We start from the raw sequence: 24161 nt of genomic DNA on the forward strand, positions 1-24161 counted from the left end.
GTGTGGTTGAGGATGTGATTGTATCACTGCTTCTCATTATTACACTTGCCCAATATATTAACTTTTCTCTGGAGACCATCTACTGTTTGGGTTTTCAGGGTTCTTGATGATGTGCTCAGCAGTCTTACATTCAGAGGCTGAAATCTTAAAGTCATGAGACCACAAAAACAAATCACAAACTTGTTGCTTCAACCATATAATGTGTAATTTACAGGGGTCTTAGTGATTAATTTACGCTCTACAGACTTATACTTTAATTTACTGATTAAAGCAGTTTATTGTTCCCTGTTATCAGACACTTAGGGTTTAGGGAATGCTGACTGTCATGCATTGTAGCCTTGTAGGGGGTGTTTGGTTAGCACAATCCTTGTCCTATGAGGGTCCACACTGGGTGGAGACCATCCTGAGGCTCGTGTAGCTTGGGTTGGGGTCTTCATGTCATTTGTTTTGCACGGTTGAGCATTTCCAATCCTGATCTCAATCATTAGTATGTTTATGAATGACGTTATTATAAATGTCAGATGTTATCAACCATGGACCCCATATAACCAGAGTCTCCCCTATCATTCCCAGCACGGGAGCAGCTTAGAAGATCCCGGCACAGCCGCACGTTTCTGGTGGAGACCGGGATGGGAGAGCTGTGGTCAGAGATGCAGGCAGGTGAGTGACGGTGATCACAGATGGATGATTGTTGTGAATTTGCTTTTTGCTCCCTCTAGTGGTTACTAGTTTTTTGACTCTGGTTTTTCTGTCATCCCTTTTATCCGCACCTGGGTCGTTAGTTAGGGGTGTTGCTATATAAGCTCTCTGGACCTTCAGTTCAATGCCTGGCAACGTAGTTATCAGAGCTAGTCTGCTGTGCTCTTGTCTACTGATCCTGGTTCCAGTTATTTCAGCTAAGTCTGCCTTTTGCTTTTTGCTATTTGTTTTGGTTTTGTATTTTTGTCCAGCTTGTTCCATATCTATATCCTGACCTTTGCTGGAAGCTCAAGGGGGCTGGTGTTCTCCCCCCGGACCGTTAGACGGTTCGGGGGTTCTTGAATTTCCAGTGTGGATTTTGATAGGGTTTTTGTTGACCATATAAGTTACCTTTCTTTATTCTGCTATCAGTAAGCGGGCCTCTCTGTGCTAAACCTGGTTCATTTCTGTGTTTGTCATTTCCTCTTACCTAACCGTCATTATTTGTGGGGGGCTTCTATCCAGCTTTGGGGTCCCCTTCTCTGGAGGCAAGAAAGGTCTTTGTTTTCCTCTACTAGGGGTAGCTAGATTCTCCGGCTGGCGCGTGTCATCTAGAATCAACGTAGGAATGATCCCCGGCTACTTCTAGTGTTGGCGTTAGGAGTAGATATATGGTCAACCCAGTTACCACTGCCCTATGAGCTGGATTTTTGTATTCTGCAGACTTCCACGTTCCTCTGAGACCCTCGCCATTGGGGTCAGAACAGTTTGCCAGGCCAGTATTAAATGTTTAATGCATTGCAGAAGAGGGATTATAAGAAAGAAGATTCTGAGTTTTTTTTTTTTTTTCTTCTTCCCCTTTACCTCAGTGTGGCTATGCTTGCTGCAGACATGAATGTCCAGACCTTGATTACAAGTGTGGACCAGCTGGCTACTCGTGTGCAGGGCATACAAGACTATGTTATCAGAAATCCTAGGTCAGAACCTAAAATACCGATTCCTGAACTGTTTTCCGGAGACAGGTTTAAGTTTAGGAATTTCGTGAATAATTGTAAATTGTTTTTGTCCCTGAGACCCTGTTCATCTGGAGATTCTGCTCAGCAAGTAAAAATTGTTATTTCGTTCTTACGGGGCGACCCTCAGGATTGGGCTTTTTCGCTGGCGCCAGGAGATCCGGCATTGGCTGATCTTGATGCGTTTTTTCTGGCGCTCGGTTTACTTTATGAGGAACCCAATCTTGAGATTCAGGCAGAAAAGGCCTTGCTGGCTATGTCTCAGGGGCAGGACGAGGCTGAAGTGTATTGCCAAAAATTTCGGAAATGGTCCGTGCTGACACATTGGAACGAGTGTGCACTGGCCGCTAATTTTAGAAATGGCCTTTCTGAAGCCATTAAGAATGTTATGGTGGGTTTTCCCATTCCCACAGGTCTGAATGATACTATGGCACTGGCTATTCAAATTGACCGGCGGTTGCGGGAGCGCAAAACCGCAAATTCCCTCATGGTGTTGTCTGAACAGACACCTAATTCGGTGCAATGTGATAGAAAAACCGCAAATTCCCTCATGGTGTTGTCTGAACGGACACCTGATTTAATGCAATGTGATAGAATCCTGACTAGAAATGAGCGGAAAATTCATAGACGCCGGAATGGCTTGTGCTACTACTGTGGTGATTCTACACATGTTATCTCAGCATGCTCTAAACGTATAGCTAAGGTTGTTAGTCCTGTCACCGTTGGTAATTTACAACCTAAATTTATTCTGTCTGTAACTTTGATTTGCTCACTGTCATCTTATCCTGTCATGGCGTTTGTAGATTCAGGTGCTGCCCTGAGTCTCATGGATCTCTCATTTGCTAAGCGCTGTGGATTTACTCTTGAACCATTAGAAAATCCTATTCCTCTTAGGGGTATTGATGCTACACCATTGGCAGCAAATAAACCGCAGTATTGGACACAGGTTACCATGTGCATGACTCCTGAACACCGCGAGGTGATACGTTTCCTGGTTTTACATAAAATGCATGATTTGGTTGTTTTAGGGCTGCCATGGTTACAGACCCATAATCCAGTCCTGGACTGGAAGGCTATGTCAGTCTCTAGTTGGGGCTGTCGTGGTATTCATGGGGATTCCCTGCCTGTGTCTATTGCTTCTTCTACGCCTTCGGAAGTTCCGGAGTATTTGTCTGATTATCAGGATGTCTTCAGTGAGTCTGAGTCCAGTGCACTGCCTCCTCATAGGGACTGTGACTGTGCTATAGATTTGATCCCAGGCAGTAAATTTCCTAAGGGAAGACTGTTTAATCTGTCGGTACCTGAACATACCGCTATGCGTTCATATATCAAGGAGTCTCTGGAGAAAGGACATATTCGTCCGTCTTCTTCCCCTCTTGGTGCGGGATTCTTTTTTGTGGCAAAAAAGGACGGATCTTTGAGACCTTGTATTGATTATCGGCTTTTAAATAAGATCACTGTCAAATTTCAGTATCCTTTACCGCTGTTGTCTGACTTGTTTGCCCGGATTAAGGGTGCCAAGTGGTTCACCAAGATAGACCTTCGTGGTGCGTACAACCTTGTGCGCATTAAGCAAGGTGATGAATGGAAAACCGCATTCAATACGCCCGAAGGTCATTTTGAGTACTTGGTGATGCCTTTTGGGCTCTCCAATGCGCCTTCGGTTTTTCAGTCCTTTATGCATGACATTTTCCGGAAGTATCTGGATAAATTTTTGATTGTTTATCTGGATGATATTTTGGTTTTTTCTGATGATTGGGATTCGCATGTGGAGCAGGTCAGGTTGGTCTTTAAAATTTTGCGTGAAAATTCTTTGTTTGTCAAGGGCTCAAAGTGTCTCTTTGGTGTACAGAAGGTTCCCTTTTTGGGGTTCATTTTTTCCCCTTCTGCTGTGGAGATGGACCCAGTCAAGGTCCGAGCTATTCTTGATTGGACTCAGCCCTCGTCAGTTAAGAGTCTTCAGAAGTTCTTGGGCTTCGCTAACTTCTACCGTTGTTTTATCGCTAATTTTTCTAGCATTGTGAAACCTTTGACGGATATGACCAAGAAGGGCTCCGATGTAGCTAACTGGGCTCCTGCTGCCGTGGAGGCTTTCCAGGAGTTGAAACGCCGGTTTATTTCGGCGCCTGTTTTGTGCCAGCCTGACGTCTCACTTCCCTTTCAGGTTGAGGTGGATGCTTCGGAGATTGGGGCAGGGGCCGTTTTGTCGCAGAGAGGCCCTGGTTGCTCTGTTATGAAACCTTGTGCCTTTTTCTCTAGGAAGTTTTCGCCTGCCGAGCGAAATTATGATGTGGGCAATCGGGAGTTGTTGGCCATGAAATGGGCATTTGAGGAGTGGCGTCATTGGCTCGAGGGTGCTAAGCATCGTGTGGTGGTCTTGACTGATCACAAAAATCTGATGTATCTCGAGTCTGCTAAACGCCTTAATCCGAGACAGGCCCGCTGGTCATTGTTTTTCTCCCGCTTTGATTTTGTTGTCTCGTATTTACCAGGTTCAAAGAATGTGAAGGCCGATGCTCTTTCTAGGAGCTTTGTGCCTGATGCTCCTGGAGTCGCTGATCCTGTTGGTATTCTTAAAGATGGAGTTATCTTGTCAGCTATTTCTCCGGATCTGCGACGTGTGTTGCAGAGATTTCAGGCTGATAGGCCTGAGTCTTGTCCACCTGACAGACTGTTTGTCCCGGATAAGTGGACCAGCAGAGTCATTTCCGAGGTTCATTCCTCGGTGTTGGCAGGTCACCCGGGAATTTTTGGCACCAGAGATCTGGTGGCCAGGTCCTTTTGGTGGCCTTCCTTGTCAAGGGATGTGCGGTCATTTGTGCAGTCCTGTGGGACTTGTGCTCGAGCTAAGCCTTGCTGTTCTCGTGCCAGCGGTTTGCTCTTGCCCTTGCCTGTCCCGAAGAGACCTTGGACACATATCTCCATGGATTTCATTTCTGATCTTCCGCTATCTCAGGGCATGTCCGTTATCTGGGTGATATGTGATCGCTTCTCCAAGATGGTCCATTTGGTTCCTTTGCCTAAGCTGCCTTCCTCTTCCGATCTGGTTCCTGTGTTTTTCCAGAACGTGGTTCGTTTGCACGGCATCCCTGAGAATATTGTGTCAGACAGAGGATCCCAGTTCGTTTCCAGGTTCTGGCGATCCTTTTGTAGTAGGATGGGCATTGATTTGTCGTTTTCGTCTGCTTTCCATCCTCAGACTAATGGACAGACGGAGCGAACCAATCAGACTTTGGAGGCTTATTTGAGGTGTTTTGTCTCTGCTGATCAGGACGATTGGGTGACATTCTTGCCGTTGGCTGAGTTTGCCCTTAATAATCGGGCTAGTTCCGCCACCTTGGTTTCGCCTTTTTTCTGCAACTCTGGTTTCCATCCTCGCTTTTCTTCGGGTCATGTGGAGCCTTCTGACTGTCCTGGGGTGGATTCTGTGGTGGATAGGTTGCAGCAGATCTGGAATCATGTGGTGGACAACTTGAAGTTGTCACAGGAGAAGGCTCAGCGCTTTGCCAACCGCCGCCGCGGTGTGGGTCCCCGACTACGCGTTGGGGATTTGGTATGGCTTTCTTCCCGCTTTGTTCCTATGAAGGTCTCCTCTCCCAAATTTAAACCTCGTTTTATTGGGCCTTACAAGATATTGGAAATTCTTAATCCTGTATCTTTTCGTCTGGATCTTCCTGTGTCGTTTGCTATTCACAATGTATTTCATAGGTCCTTGTTGCGGCGGTACATTGTGCCTGTAGTTCCTTCTGCTGAGCCTCCTGCTCCGGTGTTGGTTGAGGGCGAGTTGGAGTACGTGGTGGAGAAGATCTTGGATTCTCGCCTCTCCAGGCGGAGGCTTCAGTACCTGGTCAAGTGGAAGGGCTATGGTCAGGAGGATAATTCCTGGGTGGTCGCCTCTGATGTTCATGCGGCCGATTTAGTTCGTGCCTTTCATGCCGCTCATCCTGATCGCCCTGGTGGTCGTGGTGAGGGTTCGGTGACCCCTCACTAAGGGGGGGGTACTGTTGTGAATTTGCTTTTTGCTCCCTCTAGTGGTTACTAGTTTTTTGACTCTGGTTTTTCTGTCATCCCTTTTATCCGCACCTGGGTCGTTAGTTAGGGGTGTTGCTATATAAGCTCTCTGGACCTTCAGTTCAATGCCTGGCAACGTAGTTATCAGAGCTAGTCTGCTGTGCTCTTGTCTACTGATCCTGGTTCCAGTTATTTCAGCTAAGTCTGCCTTTTGCTTTTTGCTATTTGTTTTGGTTTTGTATTTTTGTCCAGCTTGTTCCATATCTATATCCTGACCTTTGCTGGAAGCTCAAGGGGGCTGGTGTTCTCCCCCCGGACCGTTAGACGGTTCGGGGGTTCTTGAATTTCCAGTGTGGATTTTGATAGGGTTTTTGTTGACCATATAAGTTACCTTTCTTTATTCTGCTATCAGTAAGCGGGCCTCTCTGTGCTAAACCTGGTTCATTTCTGTGTTTGTCATTTCCTCTTACCTCACCGTCATTATTTGTGGGGGGCTTCTATCCAGCTTTGGGGTCCCCTTCTCTGGAGGCAAGAAAGGTCTTTGTTTTCCTCTACTAGGGGTAGCTAGATTCTCCGGCTGGCGCGTGTCATCTAGAATCAACGTAGGAATGATCCCCGGCTACTTCTAGTGTTGGCGTTAGGAGTAGATATATGGTCAACCCAGTTACCACTGCCCTATGAGCTGGATTTTTGTATTCTGCAGACTTCCACGTTCCTCTGAGACCCTCGCCATTGGGGTCATAACAATGATGGTCCACAGTCAAAGACCAAACTGGGTCCTGAAACATTACAGAGCGTTTATATAGTGCTGTCCTGTTACACTGCACAGGAACCCGTCAGGTGGCAGGTATTAGGTAGAGCTACAACCCTCCAGCAAGCACCTCTGCCCTGATGCCACTTCCCAGGATCCAGATGACCTCATAGACCACGTCCGGGGAGAGTTTCCCTTTATTTCTCCAGATTTGCTGATTTTTGTCTGGGAAAGTGAAGAAGATTGCTTCTCCTGTCATCTAGTGGCACCTAGTGACTGACCAACAGAATGCAGGACGTATGACCCCAGAGTCATATAATGTTTGATCCATTTTTAAACATCTGTGGCTGCGTCCGGGTCTGCCAGCTGTGGTGGCCTGTTAGACTCAGCCTCTAAGGGTATGTGCAGATGATCAGGAACTGTCCCATCCCACCAGTTAATTTCCTTTTGCATACCGTAAAAAAAAAAAAACGAAGCAAAAAACTTTGCTTCTTCATCATACTGCCAAACAAAGTTGACTAAAACGCAATAAAAAAAATATGGAACCGAATACGTTATTTGGTCATGCAAAAAACAAGCCACTATACAGCTCCATCAGTGGACTAAAAAAGTTATAGCTCTCAGAATAAAGTGATGCAAAAACAATTCTTTTTTTTCTATAAAATAGATTTTACTGAGTAAAAGCGGCAAAACGTAAAAAAGCGATATGAGGTATCATAATTGTACTGTCCTGAAGAATAAAGCAGTGTTATCAATTTTTCCACATGCAGAATGACAAAAAAAAAAAACACAAAACACAAAATTCTTGAATTGATGTTTTTTGTTCATTCTGCCTCCCACAAATTGGAATAGAAAGTGATGAAAGAATGTCATGTGTCTGAAAATGGTACAAATAAAAACGTCAACTCGTCCCACAAAACATAAGCCCTCACATGACTCTATGAGCCAAAATATTGTGATGCGAAAACTAGTTTTTGCTGTAAAAAGCATCTTTTGGTCTGTGACAGCAGCCAATAATAAAAACCTGATGCCAGATTTATATTGCACTGACCCAAAGAATAAAGTCACCTAATCATTTATACCGCACGAGGAATGGTGTAAAAAATAAATAAAATCAATTTTTCATCTGCTGTTAATTTGTTCATTCTGCCTCCCAAAGATCACAGTAAGGCTCAGCGCACATTTATCCTGCGCTCTGTGCTGAGCGCTTGCATTGTGATTTCTATGTAAATTTCCAAAATACGTGATTCAGACAGAAGATTCCATGTATTAGACTGTATCAGGGACTCTGTCCCCATCATTCTTCTTCAGCCGGTATAAAGAAACTCGGGAACAAGCGTCAAACAACTTCAAAGCCGTTGATCACGCTTGTTTAATGGCCTGAACTCTGCACCTGTAAATACTGCCAATATGTTTGTGTGATGTGGAAAATGTGAGAATCAGGGTCCCCACTTTAAACTTTTGCCCGTTGACCCACTTTCTGTAAAACCAGCCTTGACCCACAGTGTACCTAAACCACATATAGCTTCCACATGTTTGGCATTTCTGTAGCAATGAGAACCCAACTAATTTACAAGTGCGTGTCTCCAGAAGCACGGGCTGGTCATAATGTACTGGTGGCTGCAACGTACTGGTCACTACAGCGTACTGATCACTACAACGTACTGGTCACTACAGCGTACTGGTCACTACAGCGTACTGGTTACTACAGAGTACTGGTCACTACAGCGTACTGGTCACTACAGCGTACTGGTCACTACAACGTACTGGTCACTACAGCGTACTGGTCACTACAGCTTACTGGTGACTGCAACGTACTGGTCACTGCAGCGTACTGGTCACTACAGCGTACTGGTCACTACAACGTACTGGTCACTACAGCGTACTGGTTACTACAGAGTACTGGTCACTACAGCGTACTGGTCACTACAGCGTACTGGTTACTACAGGTACTGGTCACTACAGCGTACTGGTCACTACAGCGTACTGGTCACTACAGCGTACTGGTCACTACAGCGTACTGGTCACTACAACGTACTGGTCACTACAGCGTACTGGTCACTACAGCTTACTGGTGACTGCAACGTACTGGTCACTGCAGCGTACTGGTCACTACAGCGTACTGGTCACTACAGCGTACTGGTCACTACAGCTTACTGGTGACTGCAACGTACTGGTGACTGCATCGTACTGGTCACTACAGCGTACTGGTCACTACAGCGTACAGGTCACTGCAACGTACTGATCACTGCAGCGTACTGGTGACTGCAGTGTACTGGTCACTACAGCGTACTGGTCACTACAGTGTACTGGTCACTACAGCTTACTGGTGACTGCAACGTACTGGTGACTGCATCGTACTGGTCACTACAGCGTACTGGTCACTACAGCGTACTGGTCACTGCAGCGTACTGGTCACTGCAGCGTACTGGTCACTACAGCGTACTGGTCACTACAGCGTACTGGTCACTACAGAGTACTGGTCACTACAGAGTACTGGTCACTACAACGACAGTTTGCAATTTTCACTCAGCAACATCCATTGCTGTTTGTGTCTGGAAAATACCTATGGAGTCAAAATCGTCACTACACCTGCAGATAAATTACCTGAGAAGTGTCATTTCCAAAATGGGGTCACTTGGGGGGGATTCTGCTCTTTTGGCACTTAGGGGCTCTGTATATGGAGTCTGCAAACCGTTTTAGAATAATTTGTTCTCCAAGAGTCAAATAGTTCTCTGTTCCTCCCAAGTCTCCCCGTATGGCTAAGTAGCACTGTACAGCCACATATGGGGTATTGTCACGTTCAGAAAAAATTGTGGGACAAATTTTGGTGCCATTTTTACCTACTTCTTGTGTGAAAATGTAAAATCTGGGGCTAAAACAAGTTTTTTTGTGATAAAAATGCAGTTATTTTTTCTTCACTGCCCAATGGTATAAAATGCTGCGACGCCACACACTTGAAGTGTCAATATGATCACTGCACCCCTAGATGAATTCATAGAGAGGAGTAGATTACAACATGGGATCACCTCCGGGGCTCTGCCAATGTAACATGCTGTTTGCAATCTATTCCAGCCATAATAGCTCTCATTCCCTTTCCAGCCTTGCCGTGCGCGCTAACAGTCGTTTTCCGACAAATATGGGGTATCGGTGTACGCAAGAACAATTGCACAAATGTTGGCATCCAATTTCTCCTGTTACACTTGTGAAAATACAAAAAATAGGGGCTAAAAAAATATTTGTAGGAAAAACGTAATTTTTTTTTTTACTTCACGGTACAACATTATAAAATTCTTTGAAGCCCCTGAAGGTTCAAGGTCCACACAAAACATCTAGATAAGTTCCTTGATGCATCTAGTTTCCAAAATGTGGTCATTTGTGGGGGAATTCCACTGTTCAGGCACATCATGGCGTCCGCTATAGATTGCAGCCAATTTCTAATTGAAAGACTCAAACGGTGCTCCTTTCCTTCTGAGCATCGCCGTGCGTCCAAATAGTAGTTTTCCACCACATATGGAGTATTGGCGTACTCCGGAGAAATTGCACAACACATTTTATGGTGCATTTTCTCCTGTTACCCTTGTGAAAATGAAAAATTATGGGTTAACCCCTTCACGCCACAGCCCATTTTCATTTTTGCGTTTCTGTTTTTTGCTCCCCTGCTTCCCAGAGCCATAACTTTTTTATTTTTCTGTCAATATAGTCATGTGAGGGCTTGTTTTTTCACGGGACAAGTAATTTTGAAAAACATCATTGGTTTTATCATATCATGTACTTGAAAATGGGAAAAAAAAATCCAAGTGCGGTGAAATTGCAAAGATTAGCCCCACCAGGTAACCATCACCGTCCAATGTATAGGACGCCGTGATTCCGCATGGTTTAATAAACACATGTGGAATCACCAGCGTTCAAAAGCCGGCAGCACTTTGGGTGGAGTGGACATTTGCTACGCCCAAAGCGCTGCTGGTTTCTGCCCGTGGAAACATACCCTTACCGTTCCTTGTAGGACATACTTTGCAGTCTGCTCACCATCCTGGTCTCTCTTCTCTGAACTTGCTCCAGTTTGTTGATGTCTTTTGTAATATGTGGTGCCCAGAACTGGACCCAGTATCCAGATGAGGTCTGACCAAGGAGGAGTAGAGGGCAATAATGACTTCACGTGATCTAGACTCTATGCTTCTGTTAATACATCCGAGAACTGTGTTTGCCTTTTTTTGCTGCTGCACCACACTGTTGACTCCTGTGCAGTCTGTGATCTATTAGTATACCCAAGTCTTTTTCACACGCACTGTTGCTTAGTTCTATTCATGTAAAAAAAAAAAACACTAGAGCCCTCACTGATAATAAGATAAAGGGAAACTGGAAAACAGAAAGCTGCAGACAAACACTGGATTCTGTATGATAAATCCAAAGACTAAGTCACAAACTAAAAATGCATTTAATGGTTTGTCGCACTAGTCTGTTTTTATAGCTGGTAATTGGCCCAAATGAAATATCTACAAAGAGTGGACACTTAATGGGAGATAGAATAAATGAATGAATGCAGTTCTGAATGGTGAACCATCGTCACAGAAACCAGACATTAAAAATAGAATTGAACGGAGGCAAAACAAAGTACAAAACCAAAAAGAACATTGGGGTTTCGGGTCCCTGGTATGTCTCTTCACAATTACAGGACATGCATAACAATTGTGGCTGATAGGATGCAGGGGAAGGCGGCAGGTAGGACAAAAGAATAGTGCCTCTCAGTCCCTGAGAATGAGGCAAACCTGCCCCCATCCTAAGGATACATGCATACAGTGCAGATTGTCTGTGGCACTGCTATCCTAAAAACTGACCCTGATCTGGCCAAATGCATCTCCCCTTATCCATCAGTAAGATATAGAAGAGGAAGATCAACTAAGGATCAACTTGTCAGTCGTCATTATGCTCCCCCTAAAAAAGAAGGCACCTGCTTGGATCAGAGATCTGTGGGGACTTTTAGATGTGGACATTGTATTTTTTGAAAATCTATTACACCATCGAATACTTTCCAAAGTTCGGTTACAAAAAGAACTTATAAGAACGATTTTTTTGCAAACTGAAAATATCTGTGTACCTGCTCTTGTCCCAAAGATTATGTGGGAAAAACCAAAAGACAGCTACGTGTCAGAATAGGGGAATATCCGGAATAAAAGCGATGTCCCCATAGCTAGACACATCAGCTCCAGCACAGAGGTAATCCTGAGAGCATCACATTCCGAGCTCTACAAGAGGTTAATCCATCTGGAAGGCAGGGGATTGCGGGAGTAAGATCCTGCAAAGAGAGAGCAGATGGATCCACTGGCTGCAGAGCTTAAGCCCTGGGGGTCTGAACGAGCAGATTAGTTTCCCAAGCTTCACATAAGTCTACTTGTTTTTCATTTTGTGATAGATGAACCCCAAAGTCCAGAGACCCAATTCTAGTTTTAATGTGAGTCTGGTTTCTCGGTGTCGGAGCTTCACCATTCAGGACCGCATTCATTTACTCTCCCATTAGGTGTCCACTCTTTGAAGATATTTCATTTGGGCCAATTACCAGCTATAATAATGGACTAGCGCAAAAAAACCATTATATGCATTTTTTAGTTTGTGGCTTAGTTCCATTCCTCCCTTTCTACAGATGTAATTTTCATTTTTCTTGCCCAAATGTAGAATCTTGCATTTCTTCCTGTTAAATACCATTCTATTAGTCGCTGCCCATTGTTGCAGCTTATCTAAATCCTTTCTCTGTCTTCTCTAGTGTAAAGGTACCTTCACACTAAACGATATCGCTAGCGATCCGTGACGTTGCAGTGTCCTGGCTAGCGATATCGTTGAGTGTGACACGCAGCAGCGATCAGGATCCTGCTGTGATATCTCTGGTCGGTGCTGAAAGTTCAGAACTTTATTTGGTCGTCAGAGCGGCGTGTATCGTCGTGTTTGACACCAAAAGCAACGATGCCAGCGATGTTTTACAATGGTAACCAGGGTAAACATCAGGTTGCTAAGTGCAGGGCCGCGCCTAGTAACCCGATGTTTACCCTGGTTACCAGCGTAAAATGTAAAAATAACAAACAGTAGATACTCACCTTCGCGTCCCCCGCCGTCCGCTTCCCACACTGACTGAGCGCCGGCCGCAAAGTGAAAGTACAGCACAGCGGTGACGTCACCGCTCTGCTGTTAGGGCCGGCGCTCAGTCAGTGCAGGAAGCGGACGCCGGGGGACGCGCAGGTGAGTATGTACTGTTTGTTTTTTTTACATTTTAAGCTGGTAACCAGGGTAAACATTGGGTTACTAGGCGCGGCCCTGCGCTTAGCAACCCGATGTTTACCCTGGTTACCCGGGGACCTCGGCATCGTTGGTCGCTGGAGAGCGGTCTGTGTGACAGCTCTCCAGCGACCAAACAGCGACGCTGCAGCGATCGGCATCGTTGTCGCCATCGCTGCAGCGTCGCTATGTGTGACGGTACCTTTAGCCATCCCTCCTAGCTTTGCATCATCTGCAAATTTGATCAGTTTATCTTTAGTTCCCTAGTCTAGATCATTTAGAAAAGAAGTGTTGAACACTGGGGTCAGGACAGAGCCTTGTGGTCCCCACTTAAATCACTCAAATCTGATCACTGAGCCAGTTATGACTCCACCTAACCGTAGCCTTCTCAGTCCCATACTTAGTCATTTTTTCAATAAGGATAGTGTGACATACTTTATCACATGCTTTGCTGAAATTGAGATATACTGTATCTTCTGCATTTTCCTGATCCACCCAGTCAGTGATTCTTTCATAGAAAAAAAAATTAGATTAGTCTGGCATGACATGTTTGCTACAAACCCATGCTGACTCTGATTAATTACTGTATTCTTATCCAAGTATTACATACATGCTGTTTAATAATTTGTTCACAGATCTTTCCTGGTATAGAAGTAAGACTCACTGGCCTGTAATTTTCTGGTTCTGTCTTCTTTCCTTTTTTGAAGATAGAGACAACATTTTCCCGTCTCCAATCTTCTGGGACTTCTCCTGTTCTGCAGGATTTTTGAAAGGTTCTGGCAAACGGTTCAGCAATTTCCTCTGACCACTCTTTCACTATCCAAGGATGTAATTCATCTGGACGAGGAGAGTAAAATTTATGTAAATTAGCTCAGTGTTCCCTCACCATCTCTCTGTCTATGGATAGTGTGGATTCTTTTATTCCTTCAATGGTGCCGTAAGGATCAGTTGATATTGCATTTGATTTCTTTGAGAACACAAATACAAAATAGGAATTTATAAGTTTGGCCTTCTCAACATCATTTTTGACCACTTTCATCCTGTAAAATCCTATAGTGTCTTTGCCTTTTCTTTTGCTTTTGACATACCCCGAAAATCCTTTTTATTACTTTTGGTCTCCCTTCCAAGCCTTCCTTCATCACTGGCTTTATCTTTTCTAACTCTTGCCCTGCATTCCCTGCAAACAGCATTATGCACTTAATAGCCCTCTGTGTCTGTACTGTACGCATAGTGGTTGGCGACTGCTTCATGCAACGTTATATGCAGACACTAATATACTCATGGCTAGTCCGGACAATACAAGCAGGCTCGGACTGGCCCACCGGAGAACCGGAGGATTCTCCGGTGGGCCCAGGCACTGACACCTGCTGGCATACTGGCCAGCAGCTGCCTAGGGCCCCCACTGCTCCAGGGGCCCCTTGCCAGTGGCTATAGGGCCCTTGAGTCAAGGGGCCCGCCCTGTGCCAGTAGCAGCAGCTGGAGACAAGATCCTATCCCCGCTGCTAAAGCCAAATGAATATTCACGCTTCCCCACGCCCCTATGGGCGTGAAGAGGTGTGAATACCATTTCTCTTTAATAGCGGGCAGCGTTAGCGGGTGCAGCTAACACTGCCCGAATGTAAAGCCACACCACCGCACGCACAGTACTGCACACCCACACAGACAGCACCGCTCCGCACACATAGACACATGCAGGCACACAGACTCACAGAGCAGCTCACCTCCCGGTGTCCTACTTCCTGTCTGAGACAGCCCAGCTGGAGGACGTCATCATCCAGCGTGCTGCTGTCTCAGTCAGAAAGCTTCCAGGAATCCAGCGAGGAAGAGGCTGCTGGGATGAGCTGCTGCCGCGGGGAGGTGAGCTGTGCTGTGTGTGCCTGTGTGTGTGTGCCTGCGTGTGTCTGAGAGAGTGTGTGTGTGTGTGTGTGTGTGTGTGTGTGTGTGAGAGAGTGTGTGAGTGTCTGAGAGTGTGTGTGTGATGAGCTGCTGCTGGTGATGAGCTGCTGCTGCTGCGGCGAGCTGTGTGTGTGTGGTGAAGGACAGTGATATTGGTGGGGGGAGACAATGATGGAGGTGATGGGCAATGATGGTGGTGGGGGAGACAATGATACAGGTGATGGGCAATGATGATAGGAGGGAAGACAATGATGGAGGTGATGGGCAAGGATGGTGGTGGTGGTGAAGGCAATGATGGAGGTGAGGGGAGGCAATGATGGAAGTGATGGGCAATGACGGTGGGGGAGACAATGATGGAGGCGATGGGCAATAATGATGAGGGAGGGAATGATGGAGGTGATGGGCAATGAGGGTGAGGGGAGGCAATGGTGGTGGGGGGAGGCAATGATGGAGGTGATAGGCAATGATGGTGGGGAGGCAATGATGGAGGTGATGGGCAATGATGGTGGGGGAGACAATGATGGAGGCGATGGGCAATAATGATGAGGGAGGGAATTATGGAGGTGATGGGCAATGATGGTGGGGAGGCAATGATGGAAGTGATGGGCAATGACGGTGGGGGAGACAATGATGGAGGTGATGGGCAATAATGATGAGGGAGGGAATGATGGAGGTGATGGGCAATGAGGGTGAGGGGAGGCAATGATGGTGGGGGAGGCAATGATGGAGGTGATAGGCAATGATGGTGGGGAGGCAATGATGGAGGTGATGGGCAATGATGGTGGTGGGAGGCCATGATGGAGGTGATGAAATGGGCAATGGTGGTGGGAGGCAATGATGGAGGTGATGGACAATGATGGTGGTGGGGGAGAGGCAATTATGGAGGTGATGGGCAATGGTGGTGGTGGGAGGCAGTGATGGAGGTGATGAAATGGGCAATGATGGTGGTGGGGGAGGCAATGATGGAAGTGATGGGCAATGATGGTGGTGGGGAGGCAATGATGGAGATGATGGGCAAGGATGGTGGTGGTGGTGAGGCAATGATGGAGGTGAGGGGAGGCAATGATGGAAGTGATGGGCAATGATGGTGGGGGAGACAATGATGGAGGCAATGGGCAATAATGATGAGGGAGGGAATGATGGTGATGGGCAATGAGGGTGAGGGGAGGCAATGATGGTGGGGGAGGCAATGATGGTGGTGGGAGGCAATGATGGAGGTGATGAAATGGGCAATGGTGGTGGGAGGCAATGATGGAGGTGATGGGCAATGATGGTGGTGGGGGAGAGGCAATTATGGAGGTGATGGGCAATGGTGGGAGGCAGTGATGGAGGTGATGAAATGGGCAATGATGGTGGTGGGGGAGGCAATGATGGAAGTGATGGGCAATGATGGACGTGATGAATTGGACAATGATGTTGGGGAGGAGGCAATGATGCAGGTGGTGGAATGGGGATTGATGGAGGTGGTGGGGGAGAATGATAGGGGTGGTGGGGGAGAAGGCAATGATGGAGGTGGTGATGAGGACAATGATGGGGGTGGAGAGGGGCTGCATTATACTTTATGAGGGGGCTACATTATATTGTGGGGGACTGCATTATTCTCAGGGGACTGCATTATATTATGGGGGGCTACATCATCCTATGTGAGGGGGCTACAGTATACTCTATGGGGGGCTGCATTATATTCTGTGGTGGGGCTGCATTCTCTCAAGGGACTACATTATATTCTGTTACTTAGCTTGGATTCATCTGTGAAATTACCTTGCGTTAAATACACCGGTATATGCACTATTTTGTACTCTGTGCTCTTTGGTTTTAACATTTTATGTGTGATTTATTAATAACAATAAAGTTTTTCACTTTTGGTATATATTAGAATTGACTCTTTTTGCGCTCCATGGTTTCATTATATTCTGTGGTGGGCTGCATTATACTATATGAGGGGGGCTGCATTATACCCTATGTTATTATATTATATTCTATCGTGGGGACTGCGCTATACCTGAGGGGGTTGCATTATATTTTGTGGGGTGCTGCATTATATTCTATGAGAGGGGACTGCATTATATTTTATGAGGGGGCTACATTATATTCTGTCAGGGGGCTACCCCAACCCTTGCTACATAATTAAGACGTGAACTACCTTATATTATACCCTGATATTAGCGCTTTTTACCCCACAATTGGTGGTCTTGTATCTATTTCTATGTAGCTACACAGTGGGCCCCAAGAATGATTTTCTCTGGTGGGCCCAAGGTGCTCCAGTCCGACGCTGAATACAAGCACTTGTTACCATTCACCTTAGGACAGGAGACTACAGTCTATTACTCCCTGGTATCAGCCACTACTGGGGAGGAGACTGCAGGACAGGTGCCCACAATCAGTCACACCCTGCTAGGAGCAGCACCTGTATTGTGAGCTCCAGCACTTCCAGCAGGAGGCCCAGAGTCTGCCTCTCTTCTCCCCAGGGAGAGGCAGGCTTCCTGGGAGGCCGGCATGGCTTCCCAGGCTTCTGTTCCCCGGTCTGTGCCGGCGGGGGACAGAGAGCAGCAGCAGCAGCAACCGGCCCAAGAGGGACTGAGGAGGTCAGGACGGGTGAAGAAAACCTTACCCACCTACTCCAACCCTGAGACGGCTCATCGTCCGCCCAGAGAGGGAGACAGGGGCACCCCAGGCCCCAGGAAGGAGAGCCCAGGAACATCCTGGGGGGAGAGGAGCTCCGGCGAGTCCACGAGTACCTTCTCCTCCCGAGTGGTCGCCATGCTACGTGAGTATGAGGACGCCGGCAAAGCACTGACCAGGCTGAAGGAGGAGCTGAGGGTAGCTCGGATCCTGAATACCCGAGCCTCTAACAAGGAGAGACCCGCGACCTCCCAGAGGTTCAGAGCCCTCAGAGATGAGGTGGTCCGGTTAGTGCTCCTCCGGGAGGGGATTGAGAAAAGCGCAGGTCCCTTCCTGGAGAGGTTTAAGAACCAGCGGCGGTTCTCAGAAATGAAGGGGTTAAATACCCCAGGAGAGCCGCCAGCCGGCGTCCTAAGCGACGAGGAGGAGGAGGACGACGACGTGGCTGTAACTGGAGTCCTACAAGCTGGAACCAGCCGGGAGAGTGAGTCGCAGAGCCGACAACAGGGAAGCGGCCTCCCGGCACGGCAGAGGACTCCGACAGCACAGGCTGGAGTGTCAGCAGAGGAAGAGGAGGAGGGCGGTCTGCTACAGGAGATCCGACAGCTGGAGTCTCCAGTGAACCTTGACCGCTTCTCCTTTGGTGAGGACGAGCCAGCAGAGGAAACAAAGAAGAGGAAGAAGACGAAGGCGACCGCACGGGAGGTGGTGAGTTACAGATATGTACTGATGGATGATGTTACACCTACCACCTCCTGTGTAAACCCCACCAAACCTAAAGGCACAGGCTCTGCAGTGGGTCCGGGGCACAGGCAAGGTGGGGAGAGGAGGAGGACGTCCGGCGGTGCTGCCGTCTGTGCGGGGAACAGTGCAGGGGGCGAGGCTGTGGAGGTACTCACGGCACCGGACATAGGGGACCCCGAGGAGTTTCCCTCCCTGCCCTCTGCGGCTAAGCCGGTTATCACCGGGGCCGGGGAGGGTGAGGTGGGTGTCCACGCCGTTGCGAAAGGGGGACGGTGTGGGCAGACTCCATCCCTGCTCACTACGGCTGAGCCGGCCGACGCCGGGGCTGTGGGGGGCAGGTACGAGGAACATGGTGCGGCGAAAGGAGGGCGCACTGTTGTGACAGGGGCGCAGTGCGCCTTAAAGGAGAACAGGCACGCAGCTGTGACAGGGGAGCAGCGTGTCCAAAAAGGACAGAAAAAGGATAAATCATCTGCAGGGAACACGAGGTGCCCTGCTGCGACAGGGGGACAGAGTGCTCCAGCACCCCAGCATGACACCAGGACTGCGAAGTCTGTGGGTGCGGGGCAGGCGGCGCCCCCCAACGAGCAGCGGGCCCAAAATAATAAAGTGCAAACTGCTGCAGTGGGGGGGCAAGGCGCTCCAAGGACACAACAGAGAGTCAGCACCAATCAAGGGAAATCGAGTGTGGTGCTGCACCCCTCCCCCGGTCCGGCAGGTGTGAGTGCAGAGAAGCTAGCAGACACAAGTGAGGAAGGAATGGATGTGACTGTGGCAGGTGCAGAGAACACTGGGACAAATGGTGGTGACAATACAGGTAATAAAGTGACGGGAAGTGGTGGCAGTGGTAAGGGGAATGAAAGGAGCTGTGCAGGAAATGATGGGAGTAGTGGAGTGAATGGTGGGAGTAGTGATGTTGCAAATGATGGGAGTAGTGGAGGAGTGAATGAGAAGAGCATTACTGGTGTTGGTGGAGGGGAAGCAGGTAGTGGTCCCGCTGCCCCCCCAGCGGTGGCGGGGGCTTCGGCCCCAAGCTATTCAGCAGCTGTCACTGCTGGGGGTAGTAGTGCGCCCTTGTCTGGTGACCCTGAGGATGGTGACTTGCAACAGCGCTTCCTGGACGCCCTGAGGAGAGGGGAGAGTTCTATCAATGTAGAGGGGAGGGAGGTTGATCTGTCTTTCTGGATAGAGAGACACGGTCTTTCCGCCTTCCGAGATAGAGGGGCAGAGACTGTCTGGTCTCTGCCGACACCGGGGCAGAGGAGTAACCGTAGGAACGTGGCCCGTCTCCAGTGGGTAAGCAAGGATGCCTGTCCTGATCGGTCAAAGGTTGCTGAGCTCCTGCTGGGGATGGGCTTCGTGGCATATGACATCTTCGCCTTGATCCATCCCTATGGGACCTCCTACTTCGATGTCAGCTTCGTGAGACTGGAGGGCCTTGAGCTTTTCTGGTCTCGCCACGAGCTGGCTCGGGGTCGCCCCGAATGGCAGGGTTTCCTCCCTGTAGCAATATCCCGCCAGAACTCAGTCAGGAAGGTGACCGTTTTGACAAGTAACGAGTCACTTTCCTGTGTCGACATCTCCACCTGGGTTGGACGATACGGCGACATCGTCGGTATTCCCGAAAAGACCCTCGACGAGCATGGTATCTGGTCAGGAGCCTGGACCTTCATGGTGAAATTGAAGGTTTCAGGAAACACCGTTACCCATATCCCTTCCTCAACATTTTTGGGGAGGGACAGGATCTTGATTTTCTACCGGGGGCAGCCTAAGGTCTGTCACAGGTGCGGCAGCCCCACACACTTCAGTGCGCAGTGTACCACCCAGAAATGCGCACTGTGTGGGGACCTCGGCCATCTCGCTGCTACCTGTGGCAGGATTAGGTGTAACTTGTGTGGTGACCTCGGTCACCCGTTCAGTCGCTGTCCGCGTTCCTTTGCCAATGCGGTCCTGAAAGCGGCGAGTGCAGGACAGGCGAAAGCCGGGACTAATCTCGCCGGTGAAGGGACCAGCAGAGGCGGAGGAGGCAGGGAACCGGTGAGGAGCAGGCTGCCGCCATCCAATATCAGGCGGCAGGAGCAGCGCCATGGGAAAAGGGGGCAGGGAGTAATGACCCTACACTCTGACCCGGGTGCTTCACTTGCAGCTGAGGATCCTAAAGACAGCGAATTGATCGAGGAAGTCAAGAGACTTGAAAGGGAGGAGCAAAAGGACGCCATGTCTGCCCAGGAACCTTCATCCGGTGACAGTCTGGATGAGGGAGAGGGGGAGTGGTCACAGCAAAAGAAAAAGGGTAACAGGAAAACAACTAAGGATAAGAGGGGGTCCGGGCCTCGAGCCTCCTCCTTGGAGTGCGACCCCTCTGACTCCGTAGCCCTGATCCAGGTGCCATTGGAAGGTCCAGCCGCCCCCCCTCTGGTGGATCTCTCTAACCGGTTCCGGGCCCTCCAGGACTCCCCTCCAGAGGGGGGCGATGGGGACCCGGGGCCGGAGGTTGCGGACAAGGTTGTTGGGGCTCAGGAGGTCGCTGGGTCTTCTTCTCAGGGGGCAAATACAAAGCCTTCCGGGGGGGGGGACTACCTCGGGACCACCAGACAGGGGCCAGAGTGTATGTAAGGAGAGAATGGATGAGTCTGTTTGTCTTAAGCGCACTAAAAACTCATCATTGTCAGAGGAAGAGGGTGAAACTGTTGGGGGTGGGAAGAAAAAGGCTATCTAACTCAATCAATCATGATGGCGGCACCCACCCCATTGACGCTGGCAACCATTAATGTTGCCAGCATAAAGTCAGAAGCGGCAAGGTACACGGCCTTTCATTTTCTCGGCCAACTTGAAGCCGACATTTTGTTTTTGCAGGAGACCAGGTTGACCGACCTATCAACCATGCATAAGGCAAGGCGGGAGTGGAGGCATGGGCCCTCCTACTGGTCTCTTGCGGCCGAGCCATATAGCGGGGTGGCGGTCCTTTTTAAGACCGCAGCGGTTGAATGCAGACGATTGATCGAGTTAGAAATGGGGAGATGCTTGATCCTAGATGTCTCCATGGGGGGGACAGGAGCTTCGGCTCATTAACATCTACGGTCCCCAGTCCAAGTGGGACCGCAAGTGTCTCTTCATGAAGATCAAACCTTACTTATTTTCGAGTCGGCAGGTGGTCTTTGGAGGGGATTTCAATAACGTCACGAGACCCTGTGATAGAGGAGGTTCCGGAGACCGGCTGGCTTACGATTGCGTCGCGCTAAATAGGATAGTAAGTGAGGCACGCCTGGTGGATGTCCACATCCGGCACAACCCAGGCCACACGGGGTTCACCTTTTTTAGAGGTAGTCAGTGCAGATCTAGGTTAGACAGGTTTTATTTGAAGGAGGAGGCCGTCTCCTCTCCGTTGTCGGTTGTGGAGGTGGAATTCTCCGATCACTGTTTGATTATGTTTTCTCTGAGCGTTACAGAGACTCCTCGGATGGGAAGAGGTTATTGGAAGCTGAATTCGTCACTCCTTGAGGAAGAAGCTGTAAGACGGTCCTTTGAGGATTTTCTTCAGAGCCAGGTACCGCTGCTGGGCCTAAGTAACACTAAGTCTGAGTGGTGGGAGATGTTCAAACATCGGGTGGCGAGATTCTTCCGGCAACTCTCGAACCTCAGAAGCCTGAACAGGGATCGCCTGTATCAGAGCCTGAGGAGGAAACTCGAGCATCTTGTCTCGACTGGGGGTAGCCGCGAGGCGATCTCCAGTGTGAAATCCTTGCTAATGAGGTGTCAGTACGATAGGCATGCATCTTTGGTTTTTGAGAGGGACTACGGGAAGTACTACTCGCCCGACCCCTACAGAAGCTGCAAGATGTCAGTGAATAGTAAGATAGTGACGGGGCTGATGGACAGTACGGAATCCCTGAGAAGGTCCAGATCAGGGATCTTGGAGGTCGTCAGTTCATACTACTCGCACCTCTTGGGAAGGAAGGAACTGGATCGTGACAGGATGTCGGCTTTCCTGGCTGAAGCTGTTCCTGAGCCAGGGGCTGACCTCTCGCTGGGCGGTTTGGCAGAAGCGATCAAAGAAGAGGAAGTGAGACTGGCGATCGATGGGCTCCGGCCCAAAAAATCGCCAGGTCCGGATGGCTTAACATCCGAGTTCTTTAGGACTTTTAGGGACTCCTTGGTCCCCCTCTTGACTCAGGTGTTTAATGAGTGTCTCTCCTCGGGCACTCTGCCGAGATCATTAAGGAGGTCGGCTCTGATCATTTTGTCAAAGGGTAAGGATCCATCACGCATTGAGAATTGGCGTCCCATATCACTTCTCAATGTGGACAGGAAGGTTTTGGCTAAGATACTCTTCAACAGGCTGGTGAAGTTTGCACCGCGGCTCCTTTCGGAGGCTCAGCACTGTTGCGTTCCTGGCCGTAGCACTTTCAGTGCTGTTCTGGGTGTCCGAGAGGCCGTGGAGCAAGGCAGGGTGGGCCTTTGGAAGGGGTTCTTGCTGACCCTGGATCAGGCAAAAGCCTTTGATCGGGTCGACCACGAGTACCTCTGGTCCACTCTTTTGAGGTATGGTCTGCCTGGAGGGTTTGTGGACTGGCTTAAGACCTTGTACGCAGGGGCTGAGACTTTCCCTCTGGTAAACGGGTGGATTGGACAACCTTTCGGGGTAGGATCTGGTGTCCGTCAGGGCTGCCCTCTTAGCCCTTTGCTTTACGCGTTTGCGATCGATCCCTTCCTCAGAAGGGTCGATTGTGGACCGTTGGCAGGGGTGAGGATGGGCGGGGTGGCGCCGGAGGCTATCCTGAGGGTAGTGGCCTACGCGGACGACGTTACCGTCTTTGTTTCTTCGCAAGAGGAGGCGATGGTGGTGATGTCAGAAGTGGAGAGCTACTCGGAGGCATCCGGGTCCAAGGTCAACCAGGACAAGTGTGAGTCTCTGGCTGGGAGGCGGGGATCCCGCGTTTGATCTTCCGGACACCCTCCCCAAACCCCAAGAACATGCCAAAGTCCTAGGCATCGAATTTGGCCAGGGTGATTACCCCACGAAAAACTGGGAAGGCAGAATCAAAGGTGTCGCCCAAAGAGTGGACCAATGGAAGGGTTGGTCTTTGACCCTGAGGGAAAGGGTTGACCTGTGCAAAGCTTTCCTGCTCCCCTTGCTAATCTACCTGGGCAGCGTCTGTGTCTTACCAAAGCCTCTCTGGACACGGGTCTACAGTCTGTTCTTCCAGATGTTATGGGGGAATAGACTGAACCTAGTCCAACGGGAGGTCACTTACCGCACGAGGAGACTAGGGGGGGTTGAATATGGTAAACCCCGTGGTGTTCCTAGTGAACACCTTTTTGAAAGTTAACGTGGCAAACCTCTGGAAAGAGAGGGCTCCTCCATGGGTATTCTCCTGCAAGGGATGGTTTCAGCCTTTCTTCCAGGAATGGGAGACAGGGGGAAGATTGAAGGATCTTCGCACACCGCACGGGCATCTCCCGGCTTATGTTACCCCGGTTCTGAAGATGATGCGCCGGTGGGGTCTGGGAATGTGGGAAGTCAGGTCCCTCCCGAGGAAACTCCTCGACATGCGGGTCTTGCTTTCGCATTTTCAGAGACCATTGGTCCTCAGGGACTGCCCGAGTCGGGATCTAGAGGTTGGGTTAAGTTTGTTAAATTCTAGCAGGATCCCCAAGAAGTATTGGGACTTGACTTGGCGCTGCTTCCAAGGTAAGTTGTATGTGAGGGACAATTTGAAGCACAGGAGCTCCGTGGACAGGAATTGTCTCCGTGAGGATTGCGCTACCATGCTGGAAAGCATGGAGCACTTCCTGCTTCATTGTCCTTTTAATACAGAGGTGTACAACAGGGTGGGCGCTTCTTTTGGTTGGCCGCGGCTGGCCTCTCTGTCCTATGCCGAGTGGGCCTATGGAGCGTTCAGAGACCTCGGGAGAAGGGACCGAGCCACTTTATTCTTAGTCAGCGCAGTGGTCAGGTACTTCACGTGGAACGCACGAGATTTAGTTTCGACGCAGAGTAAAATCCTCCGTGTAGATGAAGTTTGTAGCAGCATCCTAGGTGCCCTGGTGAAGGTGCGTTCTCTGGAGTGCGAAAGACTGGGTGCCCGGAGGGCGGCCCATCTCTGGAGGGGTTTCTCCTTCGGGGTGCCTTAGTCCGTTAGCGCTCCTATATCCTGGTGGTGGGCTGATGTCTTTAC

General features: G+C 49.2%; 1 protein-coding gene across 4 annotated transcripts in view; it reads left to right on the forward strand.

The window, feature by feature from the left end:
• The window catches only part of HSPA12B (heat shock protein family A (Hsp70) member 12B), a 143413-nt gene that overhangs the window by 102976 nt on the left and 16276 nt on the right, over window positions 1-24161 (forward strand). For all 4 annotated transcript variants that reach the window (XM_077280370.1, XM_077280371.1, XM_077280372.1 and 1 more), the window contains exon 9: window positions 574-660. In XM_077280370.1, coding sequence (XP_077136485.1) covers window positions 574-660 — 87 coding nt within the window. The remainder of the gene's footprint in view (window positions 1-573; window positions 661-24161) is intronic.

The sequence above is a fragment of the Ranitomeya variabilis genome, chromosome 1 (assembly GCF_051348905.1).
Source record: "Ranitomeya variabilis isolate aRanVar5 chromosome 1, aRanVar5.hap1, whole genome shotgun sequence".
Classification (NCBI taxonomy): domain Eukaryota; kingdom Metazoa; phylum Chordata; class Amphibia; order Anura; family Dendrobatidae; genus Ranitomeya; species Ranitomeya variabilis.